Below are 18,202 nucleotides of genomic sequence, written 5' to 3'. Positions count from 1 at the left end.
TTTAGTGACACACACGTACACTGTTCAAACCTTTGCAAGCGCAGTGAGTCTACTAACGAACTATCATTTCAGAACCATTGGGAGCAAACAGCACACACACACTTTGCCTTCTGAAAAACACATATTTACACTGTTCAAACCTTTGCGAGCGCATTTTTTTTAAAGTGGCCGCATTTCTACACTCTTTATCTTTTTTCAACTGTCGTTTTGCATTACCGCTAAATTGCTGCCGCTTCATCTTGATCGTTCTGTTGGTGCCTCTTTCGCTGAGTTTGTGCATTGTGTTTGGAACGTCAAATTGTGCTGACGTGAGGTCAGAATGAAACAAATATATATATATATATATATTTTTTTTAAATACATCGGTTGCTTGGTGCCCCTGGAGTCTTGGTGCCCCTGGGCAGTTGCCCAGTTGCCCATATGGTTAATCCGGCCATGCCCTTAAACACAGGTACATGGATCCTCATGAAAGTGAAGAATCACCTTCAGGTTTGACATCCTATCATCACTGCATCACTGGCTTTCCTCCTGCTCTGAGCTCTTAAGGGAAGGGGACACGCTCTATCCCTGGGCTCATCAGAAAGGCCAAGTGACCTGCCATTCTGTGAACACAGGCCAAACACACAGCACCACCTTGCTCCCTACCATCAACCTGTAAAACACAAATATAGAAACATAATGATTATATCATCTACCATCAACCTGTAAAACACAAATATAGAAACATAATGACTATATAATTTACCATCATGTATGTACCGATTACAAATTTTCCCATGTTAACCGAATAATAATGATAACTAGTGGAAGTTTATATTTAGTACATTTGGGAAATGAATGTAAAAAACAATCATACAGTATTTTTCATATGTTACCGTTCCAGAATCTCATACTGTCACATGAATATTACACACACAAACATATGATGTCATGCCAAGATTGTCACACACATGGAAAGATGGAAAGATGGAAAGATGCTCACATATGTGATAGGGAGTCTGTGCATGGAAAGGCGGGTCTCTGTATTAATAGGATTGGAGCATCCTTCAATAGCGCATTGAGGCGCAGGACTCTCTGCTGGAACTGTAGTCAACTTTGACCTCAGGAAGTACTCCTGAAAAAATAAGAGATATGCATCATGTGGCATCCTAGCAACATCCAATTTAGTTAAAACACTATTTTGCAGGAAGTTATTGACTATGAACAGTGTATATTGGGCCCTATTTTCCCAAATTTTTACTAGGGACAAAAGCGAGAGAAATCGGTCCAGTATTGAGTTAGAATGCTGTAACCAGCAACAATGTCATCCCATGGGACAAGCATCTGCGTCAAAGTAAAGTGTGAGTTACTTCTCATGTCATGTTTTATGTGGTTGATAGTATATGGTTGAAATGGGGGCTATGACAGACAAGCCCAATTTGAGCCCAACATGTTTGAAACATTGAAAATGTCGAAAGGCTCCATTCCTTGTTCTCTGAAGAAATAACTTGTGTGCACAGTTTACAAATCTGTGGGTATGGATTGCAAACCCAGGGGCACAGTTTATAAACCGAGAGTACAGATTTACACATGACTCTTTTTTTTCTCAGCTGACCCTAGTGGGGCTCCGTATGTATCCATCTACGTACAGGGAGACCCAAATAACCCAAAGAACAGCAGCAGATGTGGATGCATTCTAACTCAATATCCGACCGATTTTGTTTGTTTTTGTCCTTAGTAAACATTTAGACCCAAAAAGATTGGAAAATAGGGCCCAGGTTAAAAAGTGCAGTTTAAGTTGTATTGACAACTTTAACCTCGGCGAACAATCAATGTGATACATGGATATTTATGAAAAGCAAAATAACAGAAATGGATAGACAGACTAACTCCTGCACAGGCGAGGATATCGGTGATGGTCCTGGTCATGAATAGAGTTCTCTTTGCTCTGGTCACTGCCAAATATATGAGATTCCACTCATCATCTTCAACAAGGCTTTGATTCCCTAAAGATAACAAACACCCCCACATAGAATTGAATAGAATATTTAATATGCATTGTACTTTATTTACAGAGATGTTTGCTTGACTTAAAATGAACATTTGTATATCCTTACATTCTCCACTAGACACGCACATACAGAAGCTAAGAAATGCACATTTGCAAATACACACAAAAATAAACAATCACAGACTAACCTCCAAGCAAGGCCTGTGCTCTTATGTCATCTACGATGACAACGGTATCAAACTCCAGTCCTTTGGCCTTATGCATTGTGCCCAGGATAAAATCTGAGAGGAGTAGTAGAATTAGAGAAGGAAAATGAGAAATCTTCCACAAAGTGAACATAGAAACAAGTACTCTCTCAGTCTTGACTGCCCAATCTTTGGCTCAAGATGATCACAGAACGGAAATATTTCTCTGCTTCTATGTTTAAATCATTGGTTTTAAATCATTCTAAGGTCTTTCTACAATAAACTAGAAACATAAAGACCAAAAACTCAGACATCAGCCCACTGTTTATCTACCTGGGCTCTCCTCTGCAGATTCCCTCGCTTTGTGACACGTTTGACGTCAAACGTGTCACAAAGCGAGCAGCGAGCGCTGCTGCCTGTGGCAATGAGCGCTTCTGCCTCTGGAGCAGACATCGCATTTACGCTGTTGAAAAAACTATCTATTTCGGACGAGTCCCCCAATTTATGTTACGCCCGGCTCGTGGGGCCGCAACATAAAATGGTAGACACAGACAAACGGTGTATCTCGTAACAAAACGGCTATTTATTAACAACAAAATGGTTGATCGAACTGAAAAGTCTAGGGGTTCTCAAAGATGCGTGGATGCGTGTCGTGGGTATGTATAGGTGAGTAGGAGCGTTGACAAAAAGTGTGTGTGAGTAGCGGAAGCTGAGAAGGGTTTCCCATCAGGCGTAGCAGTGCTTTTATATCCACACCTGGCGCCAGGTGTGGATAATCACTGTTCATCATGCTCCATTGCAGGTCCACAGCCTGCTGCCTCCATATGGCCAGTATAGGGACTGCAGGCAGGGTGTGCAGGGCACAGGGGGTCGTAACACTGTTTTTGAAGCAATTACTAGATCGATTAAAAAAATTACAAAACGTTTGTACTCATAAACCTCCATATTTTTAAGATTCTGATAGAAATGCAATTTATGTCTTTCTGTAATTTTCACACATAGCAAAGTCATCCGGCGGTCCGAGCTGGACCCCCTGGCGGGCCGGATCCGGCCCATGGGCCGTATGTTTGACACCTGCAGTAGAGTGTTCAAGACTCAGGAGCAAACTCCTGAGAGAGGGAGGGGTTAGTCCATATTCAGTGATCCTGGGGACTGGCACTCTCTGGTGGATGCACAAGATGGTGAATAATGCTTCCTTCTCTGTCTTTCTCACTCTCTGGTGGATGCACAAGATGGTGACTAAGGCCTCCTTCACTGTCTTTCTCACTCTATAACTCTCACCCTTAATCACCTGCTTTTTGTTGTCTTGTCTGGTGCCTCCCACGAATGCGCTTGAGTAGGTCTGGAATCTGCTCTCCATACTTCTCCACCACATTGATCTTCCATGACAGGCCATCTTCCTGGTCCTCAGTGATCTTAGCGTACTGACACAGACCACGATACCCTGTCAGCTCTCCCACTCCGCCTTCATTGAATCGACTAATAAAAGGGTCTTTTATCTGTAAATCTAATAGAGGTTACAGACGGTGAGGAAGGACAAATTGTAATTGGTGGTGCTGATCAACGGAAATCAGTAAAGATGATATTTCACATGATGCAAAGTTGGTAATGCCCATCTGAACCTTATGAAAGTACCTGTATGAGATTCTCACACAGGAAAGTGAAACTTACTCAGCCCACAGTCTCTTTTCTTCAGAGCCCAGATGTCTTGAATTGTACTCAAGCCAAATGCCTTGAATCCCTAAAACAGAGACAAGTACAGTTTATTCCAGGTGAGGGTCTTGACAGGTTATACATGTTCAGTGGACAGAATAAAAGATCATTTTTAAAGATGTTAAAAGATCAACACATTGGATACATACATTTGCTTGTCCACACAAACAGGAGAAAAGAACATGTGCTCAGAGACGTTATAAGGGGGAGACAAATCACTTGGGGAAAAATGATGACGCTAAAGTTCGCAGATCTGTAACTGGAAGTCCTGCCCTATATTATAAAGAGCCAATCAGATTGTTGGAAAAGGCATAGCTGACGTTTAGAAACTTCACCTGAACAAGTTTATTTCCACTGTTACTATAGCGATCGCCACGCAGCAAAATTAAGCACAGGCGGAGGCGTTGCCAAGATGGCTGTACTTGTGGCGACACGTTACTCAATACAACGCACCCTAGTGGCCATATCCTCATAGTATCTCCTAGATGATTTCTAAAGAGAGTGCAGGCCGTTATGATCAGTTGATTTGAGTTGGTTTACTCACGCCTATAATGTAAATGCGGCAGGCAGGTTCGAGGTTTATAAGCCTCACTGCCTCATTAAAGATGGAGAAGTTCGTGCGGCTGAGAACAGCCAGCCTCCCATCAGCTCCACCCACACCGGTCTGAAACCTGCACAACATCTCAGTGTCCTGTCCTTGCACAGAACCTGTTACACACACACACACACAGTTTTTTCATCCACTGTCATGTAAACCATAGCAGAAAAATGTGTCTGTGTTTGTTGTCAGAAATGCACCTCTCTGGCCTCCTCCAACCAGTGTCTCCCTCTCTCTTTTGCCGACTTCAAGTATGGTTGCACCAACATAGGCAATCTTAGGACCAAATCTGAGACTCTAAGAAAGCAATCATCTCATCTCAGTAAAGTTGATCGTAAGTGTATGTACGTGTGTATTATGCGAAGTGTATTGTAAGTGTAGTGTAAGTGAGTCTGGTACCTGTGTCAGGCAGTAGATGTGTGTGTGTTGAATCATGTCCAAGTTGTTGATTGCTCCTCTGAAGCTGTAAATATGTTGGTGAGGGTCTCCCACCAAGATCTTTGCACATGGTTTAGACATCAAGCTGTCCATGGCAACTAGTGGGTATAGGGGAAGGATTATATATTCTTTAGACTTGATTTTGCAGTGGTCCTTTAGCTTGATCGGATCCTAAAAGAGTTACCAAACTAGATAGATGACATTAGCTAAATCTTATGCCGCATTGGACAAGATTGTAAAATTCTGAAAATAGCATAGCAAAATAGCAATAGCATAACAAAATATAATTTCATATACAGTTTTATAGTTTATGTATAAATCTACAGGTGAACATGTCATATACAAGTGAGTGTGATTTGCATACCTGGGGTAAAATCCTGGGCCTCATCAATAAAGATGACATCATAGAGTTCCTCCATCTTGGCACCCTCCAACTGCCACAGTTTAAGGTATCCTGCAGAGGAGTAGAGGGCAAGTCAACAGTTGCAGATGTTGGATGTTACATCGTGTGATGTCATCTATCATAATGTAATAGTTGCCTTTACCATCATGATACATGCGATAGGCCAACTCAGATGTTGGTCGAACCTGTTTCATTTTGTTCCATATGTGCCTGGCATGCTTCAAAAACATCTAGCAAAAAGAAAAAAAATCAGGGCTGATGTAACCATAGCAACAATGCCACTGCAAAGCTTTGTATACTGTATATCAGGCAATTTGTATTGTATTGCAGCTATTTATGGACTTTCAAAAAGGATACACTTTTTACACTGTTGTGCACCCTGCCACCCTTACAAAGCTTATGTCTTAAATCTCTGCATATACCAAACCCTAACTAAATGCTAAATAATATTCCCATACACCTAGTCAGGCAGCCTCTCTCTCTCTCTCTCTCTATCTCTCTCTTTTAATATCACATTGCTAAAGCCTATAATAATACTGATAAAACCCATATTGCCTACTGTTAAATGTACTACCTAAAAGTATCTCCTTATCTGTTTCCAAAATTGATGTCTACTAACAAAATTGTTCTCTCTCCCTTATAGCATGTTCCAATTGCTTATGGATGTGGAAACATTGCTCCTCACCCCCACTACTCTTCATCTACGCATATGGACAGCCAAACTCTACCTACTCACTCTGTTCTTTTTCTCTCTCTCCTAATCTATACTATCTTCGCTGTGGGACGCTGTTGTAGGCTCTGTAAAGTGCCTTGAGACAATTGTATTGTTGTGGTGCTCTATAAATAAAATTGAATTGAATAAACTGAACATAATGCATATCTAAAATATGTATGATATAACAGTTTTGTGTATGAACACCTGGCTCAGCCAGTTCAGGCAAGCCCCTTTTTACCTTTTTGTCAGTCTTATTAGGCTGGCACATGTTCCCATGTGTGTCCTTGTACGATTCGGGCACATGCTGGGCAACTATGCGTTTGTCTGTGGAGGCCCAGAAGTTGTTGATAGTCTTAGTGACCACCTTGGCCCGAACCATGCAGCGTTGGCCATCAGGCATCACCCCGAAGACAGAGGAAAGGTTCAGGCTCGAGTAACGCAGTTTTTTACGGTACCTGAGGAGACCATAAGGCATTAGCATGTCTGAGCACTGAAGTACATGGAAGCTGTTTTTATTTCAGTGTGATGATAGCAGAATATAACAATTAAAAAAATGTACTTCCAACTCAATCCTGATATTGTGTATGTATGACTGTTTTGCAGTGAGTTTGTAGTAAGAGGAACAGGTTTACCTCTCTTTCAACGCAGCAAGGGCAAGGGAGTGGATGGTCTTGCATGAAACGTAGTTAGGGAAGATGAGCTCTGCCTGCTCCTGCGCCGCTTTATTGAAGACGACGTACAGGAAACGAAGCTCAGGCCTCTGCTTGGCATAACGGACCAGTGTGGTAGTCTTCCCCGTACCTGAAATACCATACAGTCTCACACACTGACTACATTAAATGGGCATGAATAAACCTAGGAAAGGGAGTCTGGAATAAGGCTCTCACCAGCAAAGGCCATGATTTTGACCACATGGTCTTTCTCTGTATTGTGATTCAGAATCTGCTTCTGTTCTTGGGTCAATTGGTTCTCCCTGTGTGAAGACAGACACATACGGTCAGCTGAGAAAAAAAGACCCGTATTTTCAGCCGTTTTGCAATCCATACCCACAGATTTGTGATCCATGCCCATCCATCTATGATTTGCTAATTATTTCTTCAGAGAACAAGGAATGGAGCATTTTGACAGTTTCAATGTTTAAAACATGTTGGGCTCAAATTGGACTAGTCTGTTATAGCCCCCATTTCAACCATATACTATCAACCACATAAAACATGACATGAGAAGTAACTCACACTTTACTTTGCACATTTACACACTTGGCTGTGCACATACATGAATAAAATTGCAGAGGGACGTGCACAGGAATTTTGAAGGGCCATTGCTATGACCTGAAAAAAGGGCAACCCCCCTACAGCAAAAAAAAATCACACTGTATGGAAAACTGAGAAGAACATGGTCTTTATTAATATTAATAAATAAAACACTTAAATACAGCAATTAATTTGAGCATGGCATCATTCAGTGGAGAATATTCCAGCCAGGGGTCATCGTTATACCAGACCAGTGGGCTTGAAAAGAGCGCCCTTCTGGATTTCTGGGGCACGTCACAATAGGACGGCACGGCCCGACTGAATGGGAAAATTTGATGAGTGCTTGATTGTATTTGAGATTACTGCTCTGTACATGAGCTGGATCTGTGGGATTACCCAATCTCAGCAAAAAATCATGTTTTCATGGAATGTGCCTCACTCTCCATCTAAAGATCCTCCCTGGCAGGCAGTCTGTCCTGACTTTGTGTCATCTCTCCTTTCCCTGTTTTCCATCTGTCCTGATCTCATCTGGGTCTGGCTCTTACTCTTTGGATGCAGTTGATGTGCTTGGCTCATCATCTGTCCAATCATGTATTATTGTTATTACCATTATCATTAGTATTATAATGCCCACTAGAAGCAGTGGTATTTTTGTTCTGCTCAGGCAAGATGTTTGAAAGCATCTCTACACTGTAAGCCCCAATAAGTTGAGTTTACTTAAAAAATGTGAGGAAAGTGGTTGCCTTAAAAACATCAAGTAATGTGTAATGAAAACTTGAGTACATTTAACTTAAAATCTATTGCAATATAAACTGCTTTGCATAGTGACTACACTTAAAGCATTAAGTTCAATGAACATTACAATTCCAAGTTCATTTAACTTAAAATCTATTGCAATACACTTGTCAGGTTCCTGCGAAGCTCCGCTCCGGCCACGCCCCCTTCAGCTCACTAACTCGCCCAGCTGCACGCTCATCAGCTGCATTCAGGTCCCCAATCACACAAGCACATACACCTGTTCCACTCTCTCGCTTCACTCACTGGAATACTGATCACGTACACCTGTAGCCTCACTCACCTGCACCGCGTTTACATTCACCAGGTTCATAATCACCCACACCTGTCACAGCCCTTACATATACCTCACACTCCCTTCACTCAGGTGTCTGGTATTGCACTTCAACGGATACACAACCATTGGATTTCCCGCAACCTGGCTTTCCGAAGGATTACGTTCCCTTCCGTCATTGTTCGTTTTAGTTTAAGTTTAGTTCCTCTCCTTAGTTCCTGTTTTGAGCACAACCTTAGTTATAGTTTAGTTAAGTGTCTTGCCGAGTGTGACTCGTGTTTTGTTTATAGTTTGTTCGTTCAGAGGTTGCCTCTGCTTTATTTTAGTTTGGCGATTAGATCGCGAGCGCCACCAGTGCCCAGCAGAGCTACGCGCCTGCGCCCCTCCGAGGGTTGACACTGCGTTGTTGAGGATTCTCCCGCAGCCTCTCTGTGTTCGTATCAGCATCTCTGTGTCTGCAACCTGTTGTCTGTCCTGTGTGTTCCTGGCTGTCTCCGTTTGCAATAAACTCTGTTCCAAGTATTCAAATCTTGAAGTCTGTTCGTTCCGTGACAACACTGGTTATTTATCAACCATGCTTTGAGATTTGTTTTAAAGCAGTTGAATGAGGTTGATTCTCTAATGTTCTGTGGGAGATGGTTCCATTCCCGGGCTGACCTAACTGAGAAAACCAACTGTCCAAATACAATTTTTTTTTTTTTAAAGGAATATGTCTCCTCTTGCTGCCCCTCGAGTAGCACTGGTTGCTGCTGTTCTAAACTTGACTAGGCTGCATAGTGGTGGGGGGGCCAGGTTAAACGGGATTTTGAACATTGTACAGCAGTTCTTAAATGTGATCAGGTTATCCCAACTTAAAAGTCTGTAAAAGTTCACAATCCGTCCCGGTGTCCACTTGTTTTCTCGATAGTCACGTGCCAGAACTTGCTGTCCAACATCAAAGCTCCTTGCTGCCTCACTTGACAATGTGTTGAATTGTTTGTTCTGCACTTCCCTCGGCAAGTTGGGTTTTAGGAGGTCAATGCAAGATCTCAAAGGCCTGTTCATAAACAGCATTGCTGGAGTTTGATTTGTTGTTAAATGGACATAGTTCCGATACACAAAAAGAAAATTGTCTACTTTATGCTGAAGGGTGACATTTTCCTTTCCCATGGCTTTGATTGACTTCTTAAAGGTTTGAACAAACCGTTCTGCCAACCCATTGTTGCAGGGTGGTGTGGAGCTGACTTGAAATGCTTGATGCCATTCATCTTCATGAAAAGTGTAAACTCGTCTGAAGTAAACTGTGGACCATTATCGCTCACAATTTGCTCAGGTAGGCCATTTCTTGAAAAGATGTTCCTAAGTACTCACTGAAAATTCAGGAAACATGGCATTTCCATGTGCTGGCCAATCTTGTACTGTGATGTCATACACTTTTGATAGTGTAGGATCTTTTTGTGTTTCTCTCTGAATCTCAGAGTTTGTCACTGGTAGCTGTTCCACCAACGTTGTATGTAACACTTCTGCTGGATCTCCAGATGTAGACTTTTCCTCCTCAGTTGTCAACAGCGGGAGGCGTGACAAGCCATCAGCATTACAGTGATGCTTCGTACCCTTGGACTCGATATCATATGAGTGAGCTCCCAGGAACAGCGCCCCTCGTTGCAGTCGGGTGGCTGACATCACTGGGATTCCTTTCCTAGGGTTGAAGATGGATACCAGAGGCTGGTGGTCTGTCACTAGCGTGAACCTTTGGCCAAAAAGGTAGTGGTGAAACTTCTTAATGCCCCACACTAGGCTAAGGGCCTCCCTGTCGATCTGTGCATAATTGCACTCAGCACTCGTCAGAGACCTTGCAACCTATGCAATTGGATGCTCAGACCCATCAGCCATGGTCTGTGACAGGACGGCACCAATGCCATAAGGGGACGCGTCGCAGGCCAGGCGTATGGGCCGTGATGGATCATATTGGGTAAGTAGCTTATCAGAGGTTATTAGTCTTTTTGTTTCCTTGAAAGCTTTTTCACATTTTTCTGACCTCTCCCATTTAGTTCCCAGCTGTAGCAGTGTGTTCAGTGGATGCACTACTGAAGCGAGGTTTGGTAGAAACTTGTGGTAATAGTTGACAAGGCCCAAATATGATCTTGGCTGTGATACATTTTCTGGTCTGAGGGCTTTTAGCACCGCTTCCACTTTGTCTTGTGATTTATGTAAGCCAAATCTGTCAATGACGTGACCACAATATGATATCTCACTCTTGAAAAATTGCATTTTTCTCTCTTCGCCCTTAGGCCATAGTCACAGTCTTTTGAGCACTATGCTGAGGTTTTGGAGATGATCTTCATCATTCTTTCCTGTGATCAAGATGTCATCGAGATAACACTGTGTTCTTGGTATATCCTGAAGTACTTGCTCAATCGCTCTTTGCCAGATGGCTGGAGCTGATGGAACTCCAAATACAAGCCTATTATACTGGTAGAGTCCCTTATGCCTGTTGATGGTTAGCAACTTCCTACTCGACTCGATTCCTCCACTTCCATCTGAAGGTAGGCCTGAGACAGGTCAATTTTCGAAAACTTCTCCCCTCCAGCTAGTGATGCGAAGATGTCTTCGATTCGTGGTAGAGGATACTGTACAGTACGCAGCACCGGATTAATGGTCACTTTGAAATCGCCACATATGCGAACACCTCCACTTTTCCCTTTTTTAATCACTGGAGCAATAGGTGTAGCCCAGTCGCTCCAGTCAACCTTGGAGAGAATGTTAGATTCCTCCAGGCTCAGAAGTTCTCGAACACTTTTGCATGCTCTTTTAAGAGCTGAGACAGTCTTTGTTTAGAGCTACAGTTGTGGCTCTTGAGGCTTGGAGATATGTTGAGGGCTTTAATTGCATGCCAATCAAGCTGGATTTTTCTTAACCACTCTCGCCCAAAAAGAGCTGGTCCTCCATTTTTCAACACATAGAGCTCCAACTTGTATGTGTTTTGTCACCACAAGTCACATCCACTTTAAGTTTTCCTTTAGGAGACACTCTCTCACCAGTGTATGTTTTTAACATCACTGGGGTCTTTTCTAGCTGTATCTTGGAAAACAGTCTTTTGTAGTCAGCTTCAGAGATTACGGACAAAGCTGAACCTGTGTCCAGCTCCATTTTCAACTTTACTCCGGACACTTCTGTTATCCATATAATTTTCCTATCTGCTTCTGTGATGTTGTGCAGTTCTAAGCATGACAGTTCATCGTCATCACTATCTGTATTATCAAATTTTTCATATTCTGTCACTTTGTGCATGTGTTTTTCTTTTTGCCTGAAAGTTTTGTTTTTGTCAGTTTTTTTTCTTTTTGGCTGTGCTTTTTGGCTGATTTACACACTCTTTCTATGTGACCTTGTTTGTGGCATATTCTGCAGGTCTTGTCTTTGAACCAACAGTCATTTGCGTCATGAGCGGATTTTCCACATCTGTAACAATTCTGCCCTTTTGTGTTATTTATTGACATTTTATGCATTTCATTTTCAACGCTTTTCTTTTGTAATTCTGATGCATCCTTAGCTGCTGTTTCCATTGCAATTGCAATAGCCAGTGCTTTGTCTAAGTCCAAGTCCTTTTCTGACAGTAGCCTCTTTTGTGTGCTTGAGCAATGCATGCCACATACTAGTCTGTCCCTTAATGCATCAGAAAGTCCATCTTTGAAATCACAATTTTGTGAAAGTTTACGCAGTTCGGCCATGTAGTCAGAAATGCTTTCATCCTTTGCTTGATTTCTTTTATGGAATCTAAATTTTTCAGCTATCACTAGAGGTTTAGGCTTTAGATGGTTTTGCAAAATCTTCTGAATATCATCGAATGTCTTGCTGGACGGTTTGGCTGGGCTAACTAGGTTGCGTAGGAGATTGTACATCTTAGCTCCAATTAGACTGAGGAGAACGGAAACTTTCTTCTCTTCCTCCACATCATTGGCATCACAATACAATTTCACTCTTTCCATGTATGCTTCCCAGTCTTCATTAGCACTATCGAACTCGTCTACCTTTCCAACGTAAGCCATCTTCAGTCTGATATGTTGTTCGTTTTCACTCTCCTTCCCTCCAGTCGACTTCTCATTCCATGTACTTTTAAGCTCCATTTGCTTGTTAGGTTCGTAGATTTCTCGTCGCCAATTTGTCGTGTCTATGCGACTACTTATTAATAAAATAATCAGGCTCACTCGGAGGTTAAGTTCACACGTGAAACATCACTTAGTTTACTTAAGGTTCTGCACTCAATGTAAACATGCGCATGGCGAATAACCAATAGGAGAACAATGCATAGGGGAGTGCTTACACATAAAGAAATAGATCCTTATTAAACACTACACTCAACATACAACGAGAGGACTGATCAAGGGTCACAACCAATAATGTTGGAGGCTTTGGTGACCACTCTCTCTAGTTTCATCTTTGTGCGACTGTCAGAACTTCCATACCAGACAGATATTGATGCGGTGATGATACTTTCTATGATGGCTTTATAGAAGAGCACCAAAAGGTGTTTGTTCACATGACACTTTTTCAGTTGTCTGAGGAAATGCAGTCTTTGTTGGGCTTTTTTGATAAGGTGGGAGGTGTTGATATCCCATTTCAAATTTTGGCTGATGTAAGAGCCCAGAAATGTAAAGGACTCTGTAAGGGTTATGGGCTGGTCAAATATATTAACTAAGGCTTTGGTGTTAGGCCTCCTTCTCAAGTCCACAACTATTTCCTTCGTTTTTGAGGCGTTAAGATGGAGCTTGTTCTTCCTACACCAGTCTACAGCCTAGTTCACCTTCTTGACGTACTGAGACTCATCCTCATCTCTAATTAGGTCGATGATGGTGGTGTCATCGGCATATTTGAGCACCTTGACGGAGTGGTGGTGAGATCTCAGGTCATTTGTGTATATGGAGAACAAAAGAGGAGATAGCACACAGCCTTGCGGCGCACCAGTGTTGAGGGTCAGAGGGCATGATGCAGCGTTGTTGACTTTGACTGTTTGAGTTCTGTTTCTCAGGAAGTCCAGTATCCAGTGACACAGAGCTATGTCGATGTTCATGGTTTGCAGCCTGGGGAAGAGAATGAGTGGATCAATTGTGTTGAAGGCTGAGCTAGTCACATGAGTCAATGAAGTTACTTGAGTCAAGGTGTTACTTGACTTCAGATGTTGCAGAGTAGAGTGAACAGCCAGGTTGATGGTATCTTCTACATATCTGTTAGCCTGGTAAGCAAACTGATGGGGATCCATCAGCGGTGATACACTGGATTGTAGGTGAGAGAGTACTAAAGTGGAATTTATACTCGCTTTTTACGTAGAAACGTAAGCACGTAAGATACATAAGCGCAGTTGCAAGCCCCTTTGCGCAGTTACATAACATGTAAGTGCGTCCGCCAAAATTTGTGACTATCCAACAAAAGCCTCGCCGGCCCCACGCAGACCGCAAAGACTGTGATTGGTCTGCTAACAGGAGTCTCACATTTCCGGGTTTCATAGCATAGTATCGCCATTTTTAAAGGCCAAGGCAAGACTAGAATGTTTTTGAATCATGAATAGCCTGCAGACTGTCTCACAAGCCTCTTCTTGTTGATTATGAACAAACATAACAGAAGAGGTCCGAAGATATGAGCATCTTTACAAACCCTCTTTAAACACTTATAAGGACTATAAAATAGGGGGATGTTGAGTTGAATAAACCCCAAAAAGGACTGTATTGCTAGTTTAATGATTAAGTGACAATCGCCACAGGTTTGTCCGGTCAGAACAATAATGGATGCCAATGTTCCAATGAGGTCTGATTTATTGCACACACACACGAAGTGAAGACATGAAGTGGTTGATGAATGATGCCCGTGAATATAATTATCCCGTGTAAAGGGACTTATATCCACATTTGAATCCGTGTTTGAACCGTGGTTTCTATGAAAATAATATATAACAAATATATACAAATATTAACAATCAAATACGACAAGAATGAAACAGTATATACACTATGAATATTACGGCTATGATTAACTACGGATATGTTCCTTTCACACCGTGCCGCGTAACGGTGAACATTCCATTTATCCCGTAATAACAGTTACTGATTGAAGTGACGGTAACAAGTGAAATACAAATTATACAGATGACACATATCACAAACACTCACATTCTCAATGACGCACGGCAAGAATGAAAGTGAATGTCTCTGATCGTGATATTGTCCGATGTGCTCCTTGATGATGACTTCTCCAACACCGCTCGACTTGACCCACAACTTGGCCGGAGGAGGGTCGGCCTTATATAGTGTAGATGAAGGGGAGCCTTGAAACCGTTTAGAAACTGTTGAAGTGGCCAAATGGTCAGTGAAATTCCACTGTGCACGAGCCCCACGGAACTCTGGGATCAACTGATAGGCTGACCTTTCATGGACCCCAGGTCCCGTGAGTGGCCTGCACAGCGGGGGTGCACAGCTGGAGGCAACTGGTGAGACAGTCCTTTTTAACAAGGACGCTCAAATGACCGCGAATTCATGGAGAGAATACTACTATCCCATTCGCACAGGAGAAATCACCAGAACAGCAATCTGAGCATATTTGTCAAACGCGATAAAAGATACTGCTCTGATATATTCCTATTCCATACTGAATATTCTGTTTAGATCAAAGTTTTTTTTTTACATACCGTGATATTTCAGATGATAGTTAGGTGATAGGCTATACTGTGTTGACATTTAAAAACGGTTGACTGCTGTAGGTGAAACCGGGGTTATTACATTAAGTTAATTAAATCAGTCTCATAAAATGTAATAATCATTAAATTTTGTATTTAATATTTTATAATTAAATTACTAAACAATGGAAAGCTCTAGTTGTATCACTATGCTACAATCTATGTATGGTATCACAATACTAAAGTACTACAATATCACTACACAGTCTATAACACTTTATGAAACAACTAGAAAAGTGAAGGCATTTGAAGTACTTGATTGGCGGAAAATGGCTTTCAGTGTAATATTGGAACAATAACAGGCAAGACAATTGTTTAAGTATAATATAAACAATTTATTAAAAGTAATAAACGGTGATTAACAGTACTATAAAATCAGGTATAATCACAATACACTGGAGTAACAAAATGAGCAAGGCACAAAGTGGAGTTGTGAAACGAGGTACTCTGTTTCAGCAAGGCAGAGGAGGGTGCGTGTGTGGGTATGCGCAGTTGCGAGTAAACGCGGTCGCGCGCTCAATGGAGAGATGGGGGAAGTGAGAGGAAGGCTATGCGCAAGCGCACAGGTGAGGGATGCTCTGTGCGCGAAGTCAAATAGTGTCTCCGGCTCCAACTAGAGTTAGGATAGTCACCGGATGCGGCTGCGGGTCCGAGACAGGAAACTTTAGTTTGCTTAGGCGCAACTTTAGTTGGGGGGAGGTGCACGAGTATGGAATGCCTAGAACAAAGGATTTTGCCTTAAGGACAAATCCTGGCTGGGCCTTAATTCAAATACTAAGATCTTCGACAACACTGAGATTGCAATGTGTGCGTGTATATGTTCGTGTGGTGATGCAAAAGGGAGTTAGAGAGAGAGAGAAAGAAATAGAGAGATAGTGCATGCACAATCCTATCTAATTAACTAGCAAAAGAACTAAGCAAGATTATCAACGGTCAAAGACCGGGTAGATTGTGAAATTACAGTTTGCATTTAGATCTTAAACGAAATCAAATAACAAAACTTATCACACAGATTAAAACATACATGTAAAACACAATTCTGCCCAGATATCAGCCTTACTTCGATCGCTCTTGCGTGGCGACCAAGATGTTTTCTGCGGGTTTCCTTGGAGCAGCGTGGAACGCAGGCGCCTGGAAATGCCGGGTTTCTTCCTTCTTTAAAGCAGTTCGTCAACTGGACTCTGGTGCGGCCTGGTGGGGGTCGTGGTGAGTCGTGAAGGGGATGAAGAATTCTTTTCGTCGACTTGAATAACAGGGAGGAGGGATCCGGTCGCCTTCTCCTATTCAATTAAACTGCGGGGCTGCAGTGTAGTATATCGATATAAAACTCAGGTTTTAACTAGCGATTTCAAATAGAATAGAACTTTGATCAGAAGTCCTCTGAGCTATGAGTCGTCGCGTCGTCCTTTGTCCTGATGAGGGGTCATCTGCAGGGAGGGTATCTCTATATGATGAATGGACTTCACTGCAGCGAAAACCAAACGAGAGAGAACGAGTTTCAGGTTTACCGCGGTCTTAAAGGGCAAAACGCGTCACCCGGTTTTATGACCTTGTTGCGGCCAATACAGAGTCAATGAAAGGTAGATAAGGAATGAAAGGTGATAAGGGACCTCTGGGTAATGTAGTCTATGGTTAGACCACCTACACTGCGATTGTTTGGAGAAAACGGGCTAATTCACCGAACAAATACCTTCATATTCATTTTCCACCACTTGTTAGCCATGTCATCCATTCATATTGATGTGAATCAATCAATTGCAACCGTGAGGCAAGCGTGAGTTTAATAGAATGGAGCCTGGGCTGCTCATATACAAAAGCTATGTATAATAATGTAACTTATAGATAGCAGGTGCCCGTTGGTAAATATTCCACATTTTATTTGCTTAAAACACACAGATGTAGGCTACTGTCAAATCAGAAAGAAAATCAGCTGTCACTCGGCTATTACCTGATCAATACCTTTCAAACTCGGTGATAGTATTCAAAACTAATTTGTCCTTCATTCTACCAAATATGATTAAACGGCATATGTTATTGCACCCGTGAGGCAAGTGTGAGCCCGGTCTGCTCATATACACAAGTTATCATTAACGTGAAGTGGAGTTAACTTGCGGCCAACACCATTGTATTACAAACACTGACAACATACACTCATGATGATAAGGTACACCTGGCGATTCTCTCGCCTTTTATCTTTCACCTTTGAATAATGTAACTTATAAACACGTCGTTTTAAAGCGCTATGGCCGTCCTTAAAAGATGTGTCAATAAACAAACTTCTGCATCATGTGATCTGTCTTTTTTCGCCACTGGTACTGAATTGCCAACCTTTGTATTTCGTGTAACAAATGTATTCATAACGTCAATATTAGCCTTTCCCCCACTACACTTTCATGCTCCGGTAAAAGTTTTTTTCCTTTGTGCCGCTGCAATAAATATGCTTACTTCACTCAAAATTTTTGCACTATGGTTCCAGGCAGTGTTGTGCACGTTCACACCTTTCATGAACTAGTTCAAACCAAATGCTTTGGCAATACTGAAGAACGTTGTGGTCATGCCAATAAAGCTTCTTTTGAATTTGAATTTGAATTTGAGAGTGTGCGAGCGAGAGAGAGAACGATAGATCAGATGTAGCAACCTGAGCAAAGTTATGTTACTGTAAAGTTGAACTCTGTGCAACCAGTGTGGAGAATAAATCCTCGGGCCAAATCAAGTTGCCATTTATTTGCTCATCAACCGCAGACAGAAGGGAAAGGGAGATAACCCCGGAGTTAATAATATAGATCATTTCGGCTCTGGAGCAGTAAACAAAAGTCTCCCTTGTAATCTCAGACTACGATTAGCAGGAAAGGTTAACAACATGCTAATTAATAAAATGCAATACTTAATAGACTAACAATACAATATTTATTTGTTTGAGTGTTGTTGTTTAGTGCAATGGGGATGTATGATCGTTATTGTCTATAAAGGAAGGCATTGCAACGGAAAAATCTCCCGTTCATCGTGTCCATTCGCGCCCCAGGTAAATAAATAAACGAACGACTTCAACACACAAAGACGTCATGGGGTAGGCAAAAAAACATTACTCCACCTATTGTTCTGGCGTTGAATCGCTTTGCAACACGCACAACCCTT

General features: G+C 42.0%; 1 protein-coding gene across 1 annotated transcript in view; it reads right to left on the bottom strand.

Annotated features, from left to right (window-relative positions):
* Positions 1-479: 479 nt before the first annotated feature.
* LOC105908571 (F-box DNA helicase 1-like) overlaps positions 480-18,202 on the bottom strand; it is a 32,208-nt gene continuing 14,485 nt past the window's right edge. The window contains exons 13-14 of the mRNA XM_042703176.1: positions 983-1,114; positions 480-652 (exon numbers count right to left, since the gene is read on the bottom strand). Of these exons, the coding sequence (XP_042559110.1) occupies positions 542-652; positions 983-1,114 (243 nt within the window). The 3' untranslated portion in view covers positions 480-541. The remainder of the gene's footprint in view (positions 653-982; positions 1,115-18,202) is intronic.

The sequence above is a fragment of the Clupea harengus genome, chromosome 23, assembly GCF_900700415.2.
Source record: "Clupea harengus chromosome 23, Ch_v2.0.2, whole genome shotgun sequence".
Taxonomy (NCBI): domain Eukaryota; kingdom Metazoa; phylum Chordata; class Actinopteri; order Clupeiformes; family Clupeidae; genus Clupea; species Clupea harengus.
The sequence above is the reverse complement of the archived record's forward strand: the minus strand, read 5'-3'. Positions and strand labels throughout refer to the sequence as shown.